Consider the following 17982-nt stretch of genomic DNA (forward strand, 5'->3'; position numbering starts at 1 on the left):
TGCCTCAGTTGCCACAGCAGTCAGTCGGCCGCAGCTGCCGCAGCCGCCGCAGCTGCAGCCCTGGGTTCCCGGGGTGGCGGGGGTGGCGGCGGCGGCGGCGGTGGCAGCGGCGCAGGGGCTACAGGCGGTTCGGACTTTGGCTGCAGCTCTGCGGCGCAGCGCTCCGAGAGCGGCTTCCTGCCCTACTCAGCTGCTGTGCTTAGTAAGACCGCGGTGAGCCCGCCAGACCAGAGGGACGAGGCTCCGCTCACCAGATAACTACGTCGCCACCGCCAGGGGGCCGCACCTGCCGCTCTGCATGTGTCCCGGAGTCTCCCCGTGCACCCCCTGCACCCTCCACGCGCTGCCCACCGCTATCGTTGCCGCCAGGGGGCGCCCTGGGGGACGGGAGGCTGAAGGAAACCTGCCCGAAGTTGGGGGAAAGGAGCCGGCGCAAAAGCCTGGCGGGCGTCTCCCCAAATTATTTCTATTTTTGTATTTAACACCCAGCCATCTCTTCCACTCTCCCTCCTCTGTCTCCTACCATCTAGGCCCCACTTTCCACCTCTGTTCTGAGCTCTTGGTCTCCCGGAAGACAATGTCCCCAACCCCTAAACCACTTCTCCCTGGTCCCTAGCTCTGGCTGTGCGCTTTCAGGCCTAAGTCACGCAGCTGAACTGCGCGGCGAGAAGCAACGGAGACCCACAACAAAGAGAGAGGGAAATAGTGTGCGCTGGTGCTTGCGGGAGGGGAGGATTCACTCCGGAGGTTGCTGCTACTGCTTTTTTATTTCCATCCTTCCTTTCTATTCTTTAAACAAGGGTTGGGGGAGGTGGCAAATATTCTCTTGGCCTGAACTTGTTGGGGGGCCCTGCCTGAGGAAATCGTGAGAATGAAGGTCTGAGATGGCCGGGAGGACGAATGGAGAGCCCAGGGATGTGTTTGTGAGACGGTTGACTGAGTTCAGGAGCAAGGCGGCTAGGGCTGTGGCCGCCTTTCCCGGGAAGTACAAAGCCGCCGAGGTGGGAAAGGTTGGCCGTCCGGCCTCCTTCTTCTCAGTCCACCACCATCCTCTTTTTAAGTCTTTGGTTTCAGTGCGGATGGAAGCGCCTTGCATACTTTATGCAAAAAGTGGTGGTTAATAAGGTTGCCCCAGCCAAGCCAAGGAAGCGAAGGGAATCGGAGGGAAGGGGGACGGGGAGGACAAGATAGCGTGCTGTAATAAATGGAGAGACGTTTACAGCTTAGTTTTCCAACTACCGGGTTCCTCTCGATCTGGGAAATACTTGAATATGATGATATCCCGAAGAATTTCCTTAGACACTTTTCTAAGTCCGAACTCTATTCCCTCGCCCCCCCCCCTTGCTTTCCTTTTCCTCGGGTGAAATGGTTCTTGGCATATTTCTCATGCATGTGTATTGCGCCTTCGCCTCTGCAAAGCCACAGCTGGGTTGCTGGGGCCCGCTCTGCCAACCAGGCTATTGGAGGGGTTTCCTTGAACTTGAAGAAAGGTACATCAAAACCCACCAGTGTTAACTGCCACGTCAATTTTGATGCTAATAATGTGCAGATTATGACGAAAATTGCCAATCATGCTCTCTGATGGACCTCCTTTGAATGTGGAATTGGAGAAAAGTTCCCCGCACGGAGACCTGCTGTCAAGTACTAACAACCCGCTAAGGGAAGTCATTAGGAGAGACGGATAAGAGACTCGGTACATAAAACATTGTTCTTGGTGCATAGAATGTATGTTATTTAATGTTATCTCTGTTACATGAAGTGATTTTGCAGAAGAAAGCCACGTTCTTATCATCTCAATTGCCAATTTTCATTTTGGTAACTTGGACGCCCTGGGTAGACTTTTCTCTGTTAAGTTGATATTCCACCAATGTGAACAGCCTCATTAAATCAAGCCCAGATATTTCCATAATGCTCCCCGCAGAGCCACTTCGCTTCTCACATAATGAGATTTTCTGAAGAGTCGAAGCCCTAAAATAACTTGCTAGTGCATGTTTAGGCCCAGCGAAGTGGGTATGGTGTGTGTGTGTGTGTGTGTGTATTAAAAACGTAGTTATGCTACCTATGTGTTTGTGTATGCGTATATATATGTATATGTATGTATATACATATATATATCCGTGCTCTTAAACAAATACATACGTAAGACATACACACATATTCATATATACACATTGGAACTATTTTCTGTGATTTAGCTCAAATTCGTGTGCTGACATTTTTGTTATTTTAAAAACACTGGATTTTAAAGTTTCATTTTCTAAAAATAGGCTTTCAGTAAACGTTTGAAAGAATTCCTTTTCCAGGAGAAATTATTTTCATCAAATGGAAAATTATTTCAAGGGGAAGCAGTGTTGCAAAGCTTCTGGGGTTTATTAAAATATTCCCATAAAATAGTAGAGAACTTCCCGATGAAATAACAATGATCTAAAACTCAAGAGTTTTTTTTTTTAAGGAGATGAGACTACTTGTGTAAAATATTGATTATACCAGCTCTTATTCACTGAGTTTACATTTTAAAAATATTAATATATAATTTAAGGCTACATAGAATAAACCAAAATATGGTACTCATTTATCAGCTTTACCTTTTTGGAATGTTAAAGTCCTTTGTTATGATCAGCTAACAGATGTACATAAGGTACTTTAGGCAATAATGTTTACATTTTCCCCCCAAATATATATGATCAATGAGAACGCTGGTTGGTAAAATTAACATAAGTTCATCATATGTTAGGTCCATTGGATCTGGTGATTATATTAAAATAAAACTGTAAATAAAGTCTTCGTGCTTTAAATATTGCTGGCTGTATGAACTCACTGTAAGATATTTTACAAATGTGCAATAATTATAAAGCTTTGTATATTACGTTATTTATTGTGTTTGGTCATGTAAAATAAATGTTATTTAAATCAAAGCAATTTTATTTGTTTAACAGATTGCAAAACGGTCGTGCTGGTGTTTGTTTTTAACTGTGGCATCTAGGGTTATGAAAATCTCTTAAAACAACATATTTAAATTCATATAATACACGTATCAGATGGATTAATTCATTCTAATCATTATTTTTACAGCAAATACATTACTCATGTTTATAGGAGAGACGCACTACGTCCAAACATTGGTTTAACGTTAATTGGCTGGCTAAACAGATAAGAGTGTTTAGGAGTAGTATGCGGATACGAATTACAGAGGACACACGCTGGCATATATACAAGGAGTGTGTACACAGGGCTGGAGCTGTTTATGTTTACAAAGGTAAACAAAATTAATTTTTCCATCTGATTAACTTATCCAATTTTTGATTCTCCTATATATGGAGTAAATATTAATATTTCATTCAAAGAAAAAGTCTACACTAAAATAGGCTTTCGAAGGCACCAAACACATGATCCTCTCCTTGCTGGCCCTCCCTTACTTAGTCCCATCTCCTCTGGTCTCCTTTTGGGGTTTATAAGGTATTCTTTAAACTCAAGTAGTGTTTCTGTTTGCTGGGGATAAAGGATGTTTTTAACATTTTACCAAATCAACTATGGATATTTCAGGCAATTGGGTATTTAAAAATATAATTTTCTCCTTTCCTTCTTACTTTGGCTTCACTTCTTTTGCCCTTTTTCTCTTTCTCAATCCCTGCTCCTTTCCGGGGCTTAATCCACCTCTTTGTATATTTACAGATCTGCCTTAAAATCGATATTTTGACGGCAAAATGCAAGAGGCAATGGTGTGTGCAAAGTGGTCTATTTCTATTCGATTTTAAAACCAAGATGTCCCTTCCTTGAAATTTTCTTTTCCCAACTGCTTGCCCTATCATTAATTACAACGACGAGGACACTGTTGGGAATACAGAGGCTGTGATCAGAAGCCATTTTGGCCTGTAATTTACCATTATTATTGCATTAGCTTTAAATGATACAAGCTGATACCGTCTTTAATTGCAGGTTGGTTAAATATATACTGAAGTAATCCCAAGGGTTCCCTCCTCCACCCCAGATAAATTCTTTTCTCTCTTTCCCCTTCTCTCTTTTCTTGAACGCACCCATTAAAGAAATACGATTATAGCAGCACATTTGGACTGGTGATGTATCACCCTGGTTTTCAGTGCTCTTTGCTAACTCGGGGGTTGTAACCCTTAAAAACAAAAGCATTGAGATAGATGGGCCAGCAAACGGAAAAAGACAGTGGCCAAAAAACCCTGTCCAAAATAACAGCATTTTTTTTGTCTATGAGTGTGCAAAGAATGAAAAAATAATTCATCATAAAATGCAGAAGACTGTCTGTCATCAAGCCCGAATTGTTTTTGACAAGAAAATAAATCTGTAGGTTGTTTAATATATTTTATATTTTCTTTATTTCGTCGCTAATAGAAAAACCAAATTAAATGTCCACTGGCGAGATAGAAATGCAAAGATCGATGATCCGCCCCCCTACTGTCCAATCACCCCTATTTAATTGACTGTATTTTCTGGGTAATTGAACTGCTTGTTGTAAATTGAAGATTTTATAGAAACGACATGAAAACTACATTTACTGACATTCATCGCATCTTTGACATTGATTATCTGATCAACGCATGTCACGGTAACCTCCAATTCTTCATTACACACTGTTTATGAGCTGTTACAGAACAACTTGCTTGTTCCAGGGTGATTGATTGCCTTATTAACGCGTGTTCTTGTAAGTGTGACCGAACTGATTACGATGCATATGTTTAGAATAATGTTTCATTTAGCTGACTGCGAGTAATGCAGGGTGACAGCTGCTGCAGGGAGGACAAAAAACCTGAACTACAGGGCGCGTTTGGGACCAAAAAACCCAAGTTATTTAAGGTGGAACGGACCACCCTGAGGGGAAATTCAAGAGCGAGTGCTGCTCTCTAATCGCTCTGAGGAAGCTTTCCTTGTATCCTGATCCTCCAAACTTGGAAATATGAACACATTTGGCAAGACAAGCGATACCTTCTGCAATTAAATAAGTTATGGAGACTATATGGCAGAGATTTTTCTCTTGTTTCTTCTCTTTCACAAATTGTATCCATTTTTTCCTACCAGAATCTCCCTGACTTTTTAGGTGCAAAAAATACTAGCAAACAAATCTACCTTTGTAAAAATCTCCTTACTTACCCTCAAACTCTTATAATTCTCCACTCTGCCACAGTTTCCAGGAATGGCATTCTTTCAACTTCACCCCATTCTGAATTTCTCAAAAAAAGCCCCTGGGCTTGTCCCTCAAGCCAAGCAAGTTAGAAATTGGAATGGAATTTGGGTTCAGGCTGAGCTCTCTGTGTGCCTCTCTCAAAGCCCAGCCAACAGAGGCCTGCACCTGGAGACCCCAGAGAACACTGTAGGCTCATATCATATTTTGTCTGTTAATGTTCTGAGCCTTAATGTGGTCAGAAGTGGGGATATGCACTTTCAAGTTGCCTATTGAATTTCCTCTTGTAGGGGACCAAATAAAGCGGACATAGAGACCAGCAATCATCTTGAGAAGTCATTATCTTTCCTTTCTTTTTTTCCCCACTCAGGACTGGCTACATTATTTGCAGTCCCAGCACAAAATGAGCATGTGGGCCCTCTATTCAATAGTTATTAGGAATTTCAAGAGGGCTGGCAACAATAGAACATTAAATTGGGGAGGCAGTGACTTCACAGATCCCCACCCAGGAACCTTGTCCTGTCCCCACCTCTCACAGATGGAGAAAATCCCCTCTAGCTTAAATAATTTGTCCCAATAAAGGATTTGGCTTAGGAGTAGAGTGGGAGAAATGTAGGAAGTTAGGGCTTCTGAGGATGCCTCCCTTTCTTTAGAGACCAATTGACCTGGTCCATTCTCTTTCTGCAGAGTCACTCTCACCTCTGCTTCCCTACCATAAGATCTGGTCCCAAAGCTCCTCCAGAAACCTTCCAGAATTCCTGCTTGGATGGGAGGGCTGTCCTGCCTTCAGGCTTCCTTTACACTGATTTGCAAAGAAGCTTGAACTAAACAAGCTTGAACTAAACAAGGACAACAAGGGTCAAGGTGTGTCTGCCTATGAGAGGAAGGAGATCCAGGACAGGAAGGGACATAAGACTGTACAGTTTGCAAACGAGAAAAACAGCAAGTTGGTCTCTGTAAGGTTTGAATTTGGAGAAGGCATTTTGGAGTGAAACCAGGGGCCTCTCCAGACCCTTGTGGGTGCTCTGAGCCAAGTTAGGGGAAGCAGGCAGTTGCTGGGTAAGCATGCTGTGAAAATGCCTTTTTATAGATTCCCCCATCCCACCCCCAATCTTATTTTAATAAATACATCCTCAGGCGTTATTTACAAGCTCACATAATTTACCTATGCTATTTGGCAAAGCAACTTCGAAAAAGAAAGTGAATGAATAAATACTTCATAACTGCTGGTAGAGCAGACTGGGTCCTGTAATGAAGAAAAGATTTATGTCACCTTATTTCAGCCCAAATAGCAGCAGCCTCGGCTTGTCTCAGCCCAGTGCTTCTATTTAAATGTTACTTTCATATATTATGTGGCATTAATTTAACTATAGCTCATTAAGGCAGAATGAAATGGTTAAATTAACTTATCAACCCATAATGATGATGAATGAGGTATTAATTCAGATACAAGCTGGGCAATTTGCAAGTTTACGCATTCTGATGGTTCTCAAATAACATTTTGAATAGCGGGTCAGCGCCTCAATCAATTACATAAGCATGTAAAGTCGGTCTCTCGGAAAAAAATCCTTTTTCATGCATATGCATTAAAACATGTTCGCAATTATCCTCGGAAATTGCCTTCATTGGATTAAGCAGCAGCCCTGGACGCGGGTTCTGATCTTCCCTGGGCTTTTATTAAAGCTCTGAGCAGCTTTGGCAATAACAGAGCGGACGGGCTGTTTGTTTAAAGAGTGTTTACCAAAGAAAAGGGCTGGCAAGAAAGGGCGGTTGATAAACAAGGACCCACCTCCTTGGGAGAAGTATTTAGGAATCGCCAGACAACCCAGCGGCGGGGAGGAAACCCTGTCAGCCGAGACAACAGCCCTGAGGCTTCGGGTTTACCCGCCCATAATTAATTGCCGCCTCAAAGCCAGCCTTGGGTGCCGGCTGTGCTCGCCAGGGAAACACAGTGCCCAGCCTAACATTTGCCCACTAGAGGACTGGGCGGAGGACCTGGTGAATAGGACAGGCTGGCTCCTGTGATCGAAGCCAGATCAGCAAACGATTTACTTAGTCTGGGGATGGGAAGATGGGGGGAGGAGTTTAATGAGCTCTTTGATGGGAAATGACTCAGGGCGGCGGTGCCCCCTTGTTTCCGCCCTTATGCCAAGATTTGGAGAATCTCTGTCGATATCCTACTGGTTTGCAGCTTTAGGGTGGGGGCCAGTAGGGCTAGCTCAGGCTCCACTCTGGAATGGAAGCTATGGAGGGGGGGGTCAGGGCTGGGTCTCAGATATCTCAGCAGCAACCGCATCCCCACCGTCACCCCACCCCAGCCAACTTCACACCCCAAGCAGAGTTGGTTTGCATTCCCCTGAGCCCAAGGCCTGACTCAAGTTTCTCTGGGAAAAAAAAAAAAGTCAGAAACCCTGGGCAGAATGCTTAGCGGAGGGGCACGAGGGATTAAAGTGCCTAGGAGTCCTCTTTATATATATATAAAAATATATATAACCCCACAGCCACATTTTTTATCTTGGTCAAAAAAGGACAGTTAAAACTAGTACTTTCCGTTTGCCAGATACTGTCAAAAGCAGACATATTAATTCATGTAATTCTCACCGCATACTTATAAGGTAGTTTCCGTCGGTCTCTGCATTTTACAGAGGGGTGAACTGGGATGTGAAATGAACATCTTTTCAGGAATTCAGTATTACACTACCCAGATCCAGAGCCTGTCCTCTTCTCCTCTGCTCCCTAATGGGGGTGCCCGTAGGGGTAGGTCTGTTTTGGTGTTGACCTAACTGGCAAGACTGAGGTTTCAAGCAATTCTGGTCCTCTTGGGCGGTCAGAAGGCAGCGGGATGGATAATTTCAGTCTAGGTGCAGAGATGGTCAGGGCTGAGGCGGCATAAGTCCCCACTCTGATTCCGTTCGAGATCTCACCCAGGCAGTCCTTTTCCCACTTTGGATAGGTCAGGTTTATGAAAGGCTGTCCCGGTGGCCGCTTCGGACATGTGCACTTCTGCTTTTTCATTTTGGCCTTGGCCTGACTCTTGGGCCCAGCACTTGTGAGCCAGGAGAGAGTCTCCCCTAAAACCCCCTTCCTCCATTCCGCACCTCCGAGGCGGGACTACCAAGTGAAAGGCACGTAAGGGTAACCCAATGACGGCCAGTGTCCCCCAAGAGCAGCAGAGGCTGAGTAACCCTGGGCAAGGGAGGCGACCACACACTCCCCGCAGGTACACCGGTCACCAGACTCACTGCAGTGGGACCCAGGACCCGAAGTTCCCTGCCTCCTACCTCCCAGACGTGGGGATCAAGCCGCTAAAGGAAGTGCAAGATCAAGCCAGCCGCTCAAGCCAGCCTGGGAATGCAGGCTCCCCGGGGCTTCCAAAAGGGCTCAGAGGAGATGAGGGAGATGAGAATGAGAATAAAAGCTTGGAAGCAGTCTCCGCAGGGACTGTGTGCACCTGGCCTTCCCCTGCGTGACCTCTTCCTCATATTCACACACTACCCCAAGAATTCCCACACCCTCTGACTGCCTGTGCCACCTGGGGCAGGAGTGATTTGTGTTGTGGAGAAATTGAGTCCAGCCACTGGAATGTGGGAGCTTAGGAGTGGCAGTCTGTCTCTCTACTGAGCCCTCTATCACTGTGCCTCAGCTTAGAGAGCTTTGTTGGCCAAATTGTAGGCTACCAGGGGTGCACGAGGTGACTCCATGGAGGTCACCAGCCTGTGGAGGTCTTGGTGGCTCCAATGCCAGCTGCTGTTACTTTTCTGACCACCAGGCAATCCTGAAAAGCCAAATGGACGTGAGGTCCAAAGGACCATGCAGGAACAGCCCCATCAGCTTCTCAGCCCCTAAACTCCTTTTATTTGCCCACTGGCCACTTCCTTAGCAGCCTTCCTTGATTTCTTCCCCCTCCCTCTCAGGGATGTTTACTTCTCTCACACCTTGAACTTGAGTAGTCTGGGAGGGGAAGCAGTGGGCTTTAGCTGAGGATCTCCAGAGCTGGGAGCACAGTAGAGACTCAATAAATGTTTGTTGACTAAACAAATAAGTGACTGGGAGAGGAGAGAGAACAAAGACTCCTGAAGAGTCCCAGGCTGCCAAAGGGAGAGCAGGATTGCATGAGGTCAGTAAAGCTGCAGAGGTTCTATTATCAGGAGAGCAAAGCTCCAGCCAGGAAACACCTGCCTCAACTTCTACCCTAAGTCATGGGCAAGGAATGGAGGTGCAGCCCCAAAGATTGCACCTGCCTCTACTCATGGCCTGGTTGCACTGGGTCTCCAGTAGGGATATAGTGATGGGAAAGGGAGTGTGTCAAGAAACTGGGGTTGCGAGGTACTAAGTTCTCTCCTGAACCAGATCCTGTTCACATCATTCATCTGGAACCCGGAACTCTCTGCAGCTTGCCTTCCTCCCAACAAAACCCCAAATAAAAGCAAAAAGAAATGGCCTGGAGATAGCATAGGTATTGGTGCCCTGCAAGGTCTCCAGAGGAGAGAAAAGCATTGTAGTGTGTTATGATGGGAGGTGTTGCACAGGTTTCCTGAAACAGAAAAGAATTTCAGGCATTCGGAGAACAAAGACCTGGGCCTCCAGGACAGGAACAGCACTGGTATACTGGTGACAGATTGATGGAAGCAGCCCAGAGGTTGGGATAGGGAGGGACCAAGGTAGAGGAGGGATGGGGTTGGGGACAGGCTCCCAGGCAGCAAGACCTAAGACTCTTAATGGTTTGTGAGGTGACTAGCTCAAGGTCCAGAAACAAGAATGAGGCCAGAATGGAGCTGCCGCCTGAAGACATGGCTCCCAGGGTAGAGAGTTGGGCCAGGGATGCTAAGCCTGTCACCTGGGAGTCTTACTGAGACCTTGCAAGCTCAAGCTCTAATTGCACCCCCAACCCCACTAAGGGCACATCTGCCCCTCCTACCTTGGCCACTCTGACAACATGAGAGGCTGAATAGCTTCTTGGTTTAAATCCCTGCTCTATTCTTTATTTGTAGTGTGAACACAATTAGGTTGCTTTCTGCCTCAGTTTCTCCACAAAATAAGGATAGTAATAGTGTTGCTGCAATGGACTGTTGGGAAGACTGAGTTAACACAGTATGTTTAAAGCACACACTAGAGCCTGACAGTACAGTAAGTTGTACATGTTAGTCATTCCTGAGGGAGAGGGGATGTAAGGCCCTAGTCTTCCTTCTTCCTTCAACTACCCTCACCCTCCCTTGCTTCTGCTCTCAGAGTCCCAGAGGCTGAGGCTGAGGCTGAGGCCAATCCCCAATGCCTGCCTCAGAGCCTTACTTGGTTCAGGACTGGGATTGAAAGAAATCAGGCTAAGAGTGGGGCAGTGTGGGAAATGCAAGGTGCAGCCTGCTCTGTCTCCAAAGAAGCAGAAAGGAAAGAAACTACCCGATTTCAAGCATTCATTACATCTAGGGCACTATGCTAGTCATGGGGAAACCCAGAGAAAAGATGAGGAAAAAAGTATCTCTGCATTTAATCCTAACAACTGCTCTTAAGAGTTGCTGGTTCTGCCTTGTGCATTATTATTCCAATTTTATAGTTGAGAAAACAAGAGCCGAAGTTGTTACACAGCTTAGCCAAAGCCACAGCTAAAAATTGTGATCTAGATGAGATAAGTTTTCCATAGGTTCAAATATCTTCAGATGGGTCCTATCTTCTGCTCCCACCCTCTCCTTTAGCAGCTCTGGAAATCCTCAGACCAGAGCTTGTTGGACATTGATTTTGAAAATGGAAAGGATCAGGGAACCCAGTAGAGTGGTGTTTTGTCTCTCTTACCAACACATTCCCTCTCTCACCCTCCAAAATTAAAGCAAGAGTAGAGGGATAATGGGCTTTTCTTGGCTGTGGCTTGGAAAATTGATCCATTAACCTTTCTGCATCTCAGTTTTCTCATCTGTAAAATGGGTATAATAGAAGCTATTTCACTGGGTTATAGGAGGCAATAAAACCTTTTGAGATTTGCCCAGCACATTTAATAAATGATGCCCATTGTTCCTGTGATCTTCTGGCAGGCAAGAGAAAGCCAACTGGGTGGGAGGCAGTGCTTTGGGAAAACTCAGGTGTGTAAGCCCCTCTCCTATTTACCGTCTGGCCCTTGCTACTTTCAAAATTCACAGAAAGTACTGAGGCTACACTTTGTGACAGCACAAGGCAGGTAAAGGTAGGTATCAGGTACTTTGACAGGGCCAGACAGTTACAGAGCCTTTGGCCTGCCAGCATGGTCCCTGTCACCACCCAGAGGACAGACCCAGGGACTTGGGGCCACCGGCTGTGCCCAGCTAGTGAAGGCCGCAAGTCTATTCTTCTGTTGAAACCTTCATTTCCCGCTTGAAAATGAAACCATCTATACTGACCTCCCTTATGAGAGTCTTGAAAGCCTTCCACCCCTGGCTGGCTTTGCCCTATTGTCTTAAGTAGTTTTTGGTGCTCAGAGCAAAACTCATGCTGCATTGGAAAATTTCATACTTTGAACTGAAAAGTGGTGGTCCACACGTGCGTTCCCAGTGTCACAGCCGCCTGTGTGGTGTAACTGACTGCACTCTGGACTTCTGTCCTCCGCTGTAGGGCAAACCCAAGCAGGGGCCCTGCTCGATTTCTGGGGGCTAGAGGGCGGGGGCAGCTGGCCAACGGGGAAGGAACAGAGGCCCAGACCCTAAGGGTGTAGGCCCTAAGAGTGGCCCGGTGTCCTGTCCTGTCCAGAGTCCCCAGACAACCCTTCAGTTCTCTACTGGAACCCTCCAGGAGGCTCTCCCGGCTGGAGGCTGGAGGCGAGCACAGAACTCAAAAGGCAGCAGCCTGGCCAGGCGCCTGGCGCGCGGGGCCCTGCCTTGGTACCTCTGCTTTCTCCAGCCCGCCAAGCCTTGCTGGCTGTTGCCTTGCAGCGCCGAACGGGGGACATAACCGTGGGCGCAACCTCGGTGCAACTGGACACGGAGAAGGGCCACCTGTGCCTGCTCCTACAGGCTCCCAGATTCTAGACACCCGCTAAACTTACTGAGGGTTTCTGGTCCCTTGCACAAATCTGTACTGGGCGTTAGTATCCTTGTAGGGCTTTAAAAAAATGTTTTGTTTTGTTTTTTTTAAAGATAAGGTAAAGGAAAATAAACCTTGGTTTTGGCCCCTTTGTCATTCCTACGCTCATGGCTCCCTTTTTCTTTGAAAAAACAAGCTAACGAAGGTTACAGCCGATCTCTTATCCTGTACATCAAGGGATACCAAGGAATTGTTTGGTGAGGTCTTGGACACCACAGACTTCGGACCTGGACCTGGACTTCTCGCCTTTTGCAGCCACCGTGTTGTGTTAGTTGCTTAGTATGGTCGGAGAAGTCGGGTCTCGGTCAGACACGCCCAGGGGACGAAGCTGGGCAGTAGCCTTAGACGCAGCTGGAAAAGCGCCCGGCAAGGCCGGCTCCGGCGAGCGAGATTGTCCTTGTTGAAGACGCGTCGACCTCCGGATCCGTAGATCTGGATTCCGGGAATAGTGACCTGCGTTTAGGCTATGAAAGCTTCCCCCAGAAGGCCAGGAAGCATCTAGAGATTTCCCGAAAAGGTGTGCACCTTTGATGTGTGGGTCTCCTCCCAGACGTTGCTCAGTGGAGATCCGGGCCCTACGTTTTCAAAGGGCTGGGACCCTGGAGAGTGCTACGACTAGCCTCCGTTGTTTATGGGACACAGGTTTTTTCCAGGAGGCTCCAGCCTTCCACAGAACCCCCGACCTCCATTGCTGTGGGCAGGTAGATGCGCCCACATGTCCCCCACCGTGTGGTGAAGGGGAGGCAGGCAACGCCCAGGTCTGTTACTTCTTCCTCTTCCACTTCTCCTTCCCTCCCCTCCTCCTCCCAACCCCCTTCTTCCTTGCTTCTCTCTTTCTGCTTCTTTTTGAAACCGAGTCTTACTCTGTTGTCCAGGCTAGAGTGCCATGATGTCATCACAGCAACCTCAAACCTCAAACTCCTGGGCTCAAGTGATCCTCTTATCTCAGCCTCCTGAGTTGCTGGGACTACAGGCAAGTGCCACCACGCAGGGGTAATGTTTTTATTTTTAGTAAAGATGAGTTCTCTCTCTTGCTCAGTCTTGTCTGGAACTCGTGAGCTCAAGCAATCCTCCTGCCTCAGCCTCCAGAGTGCTGGGATTACAGTTACAGGTATTACAGCCACTGAGTCCCACTTTTCCTAACTGCTTTTCTGAAAATCATCAGTAAATGGACTTAGTGTCAGAAGTTCAAGTCCCCCAGAGCCTGCTCCAGGAACACACACTCCAATGTCCCTCCCATCTCCTTCCTTCAGCCTTCCCCCTCCAGCTATTACCACCATTACCAGCTGCATTGAGGTCCTTGTATCACCACCAAGCCAGCCAAGCAGAACTCTAGTGAAGCAGCTGAGAATGGTGGCGCAGCTTCCCTGTGCAGGAGGCCCTTGACTAAGCCTGCTGCCCCCACCTCCACCCAAGTTATTTATTTTCTGTGAGATCCCGAGCAAGTTACTTGACTTTTCTATATCTCTGTACCTCAGTGTCCTCCTCTAAATAATGGGTATAAATATAGTCCAACCTCAAAGATGGGTTGTAAGGATTAAATGAGTTGTCTCTCCTCTTACACAGAAAGCAGTGCATTGCTTATGGGAAGTGCTCCAAAAATGTCAGAGCAACCTAAACTCTTTCCCTTATATTCACACACACACAAGCGGGTATGACACAGTAGACTCAGGATCTGCATTAGGAAGAAAAATGGGTGGTGGCAGGTAGGCCAAAGGACTTCAAGATGCTGGAAAACGTCATGCATAGTGGCTCACGCCTGTAATCCTAGCACTCTGGGAGGCTAAGGTAGGAGGATCACTTGAGTTTGAGTTCCAGACCTGCCCAAGCAAGTATGAGACCCCATCTCTACTAAAAATAGGAAAACTAGCCAATTTGTTGGTCCTCATGGCACATGCCTGTAGTCTCAGCTATTTGGGAGGCTGAGGCAGGAAGATCACTTGAACTCAGGAATTTGAGGTTACAGAGAGCTATAATAATACCACTGCACTCTGCCTAGGGTGACAGAGCAAGACTCTTTCAAAAAACATTTTTTTCCCAAGAAAGCTGAAACAATTTCTATAACCCAAGGTCTCAGATTTGCACCTTTCAGCTCCATGTTTGATGTGAACCTCTATGTTTTTTGGGGGTTTTTTTGCAGTTTTTGGCCAGGGCTGGGCTTGAACCCACCACCCTTGGTATATGGGGCCAGCGCCCTACTCCTTGAGCCACAGGTGCTGCCCTCTACTTTTTTTTTGAGATGGAATCTCGCTTTGTCATCTTCAGTTGCAGCAACCTCAAACTCTTGGGCTCAAGTGATTCTCTTGCCTCAACCTCCCGAGTGCCTGGGACTATAGGCAGTCGCCCCAAGGCCTGGCTATTTTTAGAGACGGAGTCTCACTCTGGCACAGGGTGGTCTAAAACTCATGAGCTCAGGTAATCCACCTGCCTCGGCTCCCAAAGTGCTAGGATTACAGGAGTGAGCCACCTTGCTCAGCCTCGTGAACCTCTATTCTTTAAAAAAAAAAAAAATTAAGGCAACATTAGCCACCACCACCACCTTCCAGAAACCTATTTCAAAATGTAGAGAAAAGCAAGAAACAAATTTCTCTTTGCATGTGGCCCCAAGAAAATAATGATGGCTTAGAAATGAGAGAATGTGATTTGACTAAAAAGGACAAATCCAATAACCATTGTGATTCCTTTCTTTTCTTTTCTTTTCTTTTCTTTTCTTTTTCTTTTTTTTTTTTTTGAGACAGAGTCTTGCTCTATCATACAGGCTAGGGTGCAGTGGTATCATTACTGCAACCTCAGACTCCTGAGTACTAGGAGTCTCCCACCTCACCTCCCAGTACTAGGATTACAGGAATGAGCCACTGCATTGCAGCTACATCTCTGATTCTTAAGGTCCTCATCTGTATAGTGGGGATGATAATGAAGGGGTCTTTATGAAAGTGTAAGGAACTGACGTATGTTGAAGCACTTGGCACAGGCAACACAGGAGGGTAGAGCCAACAATTCACTACAATCAAAACAACCCCAAGACAAACCTAAGCGAGGAGGAGAAACCCCAAAGGACAGACATTTCCGAGTGTAGCTTAGGGCTTGGTTGAGATCAACACTTGGAAGAAAATGTTCAGTCTAGACATGCAGCTTAAAATTAGTTTCAGGATGCTCTGTTATGAGAAGGGATAACTGCCCAGTTTGTCACTTTAAAACTTAAGATGTGTCTCCATTAAGCCTAGGGATGTTTGCCTGTAAATAGACTTTAGTTTTTTCAATAGCAAAGCAGAAAACTGTCACATATTAGAAGGGGGCTGCAAAAAAAAAAAAAAAAAAAAAACCCAAACCAAAACAAAAAAAACACAGCCAAAGTATGATATAACTGCAGTTAGTCCAAATAAGCTGAAGTATGTTGTTAAAATGGGGAGGGAACCCAGAACTACTTTTTTCTGGAATGTAGAAATATTTGTTCCTGACTTTAATGTCTCCTTGCCCCATATATATGTATATTGATTTGCATATGTATGCATTAATTTCCACTTTGTTTTTTATTTTGTGTTAGACATTTTTAAGTTAAAGCACTGAGTCTCTTTCTTCTGAATTTCCATTCAAAATCAGAGATAGGAAAGATCTTTCTTTCTGTCTTCTTTAAGTAAAAAACTCCAACTTGTCCAACAAAAGAAAGCTTATCACCTCCAGTTAATTTTGTGAAATCTATTCAGTCACGCTTTGGGTTGTGCTTTCCATCTTCTTAAAAATATGACCAATCAATTATATTAGCCATATGGCTTGATCATAACAGCTAATTTCCATTTCATAATGTAATTGTTGTTTAAACACTGACAATTTATTAGTCAAGGTGTTTACGAAAGTTCTCTCTTGTTCTGTCTCTTAAACGATGATTGAAATAACCATAAAAACTTAAAGTCATCAGACTATTTTCTTGGTTTAAACTCTGTAGCTTCTTGGTGTTGAACATCTACATGGAGAATCCTTTACTTGCTCTGTGGTCCTGGAACTCACAACACCGACTGTCTGGCATCTCTGCTTTATTTACCAGGCAGAGGTTTTCAGTGAAAACTTGATGTAATGGGAAGCATAACACATAATTGTGCCCTGCCCCCAAAAGGTCTGTCATACAATGTAATCCCCCATCCTCTTCCCTCCTCCCCTCTCCCTGCTTCTTCCTTCCCCCACTCCCACCTAACTGGGGGCTACCCAGTTATATGGGGCATGAGTGCTGCCTAGGAAGGCTGTGCAGTCGCACGTTACTACAAACAAAACATGTCACCCTTCAGTGATCTTAATGCTTTGACCATTAAATGTACTCCCTTATGTAAATGGCAGTGTATTTAACTGGTAAACAGATGTTCCCCACTATCATCTCAGAATTAAAAAGCTGTGGTTTATAGTTTGCACTAAGCTCTAGATTTCTTATTTCCTGAGTATGTTCCTTGATTGTTTCTATTTTCTCCTCCCCCCACCCCACATCTGAATTTTGGTTCTATTGTGACCTTGCTCTTCTTGGTTTAGGGAGCAAAAGTTCTTGACAATATAAAAATGTAGAACATAACACTAAAACGTGTTATATCTAATTTGGCCTTAAATATAAGTCTGACTCTAATTGAGAGTATGATTTTAATGAACTGCTCTGTCTATCCCATAGTTTAAAATATAAGATATCCATCTCATGTAAGGTTTTTTCCCTGAAGATGGTATTTAAATAATAAATGAATAGCTAGTGTATCAATAGGCAAAAGACATGTCTACCAAATGAAGAAATATGAAATCTTCTTGTAAGAAAATTAACTAGAATTTAAAAGTCTTTTATATTATCATACATTTCCTTGAAATAATTTATCACCTATGCTTATTGATTATATTTTGATGTCTGAAAAAGACATCACATATGGGTATTCTATATTGAAAGTATTTTTTTAAGAGTTTGAGTAGGTCACAAAAAAAAAAAGAAAGAAAAAGAGTTTGAGTAGGTTTTGCAAATCATTATACTATCATTGCCTGTTTATTAGACCGTGCACTGAACATTTATCTTTTGCTCTCAGAATCATGAACTTTCTGCTACTTTATCATGAGAACTAAGATTCCTTCCTTAAAGATCTGCCAAATTTGGTACAATAATAACTAAATAATTAATTAAATTGAGATTGTATACAACACCCATAATAGTTGGTGCTCAATAATTGTTTGTGCATGGGTAGGGATCTTAGATCTTTCATTTTTCCATATTATTGTTATCTGTTTAATAAATATAATTAAAATATAATAAAGAGTACACAAATCATAAGCAGACAGCTTTTTTATGGATTCTCAGAAAATAAATACACCCTTTTAACTACCATCCAGATCAATATGTAGAACACTACTACCACCCTATCATCCTAGAATCTTCCTTTGTGTCTACTACCAGTTATTACCTCCCAAAGAAAATTGAGTTACAAAGTTCTATCATGACAGAGCAATTTGGCTTGTTTTTAAATGTAATATAAATTGAATAATACAATGTATACTCTACTTTCTTTTTCTGAGACAGGATCTCACTCTGTGGCCCAGAGAATACAGTGGTATGATTGGGGCTCACTGCAGTCCTCAAACTCCTGGGTTCAAGCAATACTCCCGCCTCAGCCTCCTGAGCAACTAGGACTTCAGGCATCTGCCATCATGCCTGGATAATTTTAAAAACTGTTTTTAAAAGGTAGGGTCTTGCTATGTTGCCCAGTGGTAGATGGAATTGACTCTTTTTTTGTTGATTAATTTGAGCTCTCTGTAGATTCTAGTTATCAACCCTT

The 17982-nt window shown here is 44.8% G+C and overlaps 1 protein-coding gene across 1 annotated transcript in view; it reads left to right on the forward strand.

The window, feature by feature from the left end:
* EVX2 (even-skipped homeobox 2) overlaps positions 1-258 on the forward strand; it is a 3878-nt gene extending 3620 nt beyond the window's left edge. Inside the window, exon 3 of the mRNA XM_023514142.1 lies at positions 1-258. This exon is cut by the window's left edge and continues 492 nt beyond it. Within this exon, the coding sequence (XP_023369910.1) occupies positions 1-258 (258 nt within the window).
* The last annotated feature ends 17724 nt before the right edge of the window (positions 259-17982 follow it).

The sequence above is a fragment of the Otolemur garnettii genome, unplaced genomic scaffold (genome assembly GCF_000181295.1).
Source record: "Otolemur garnettii isolate 467f Iridium unplaced genomic scaffold, OtoGar3 scaffold00048, whole genome shotgun sequence".
NCBI classification, from domain to species: Eukaryota; Metazoa; Chordata; class Mammalia; order Primates; family Galagidae; genus Otolemur; species Otolemur garnettii.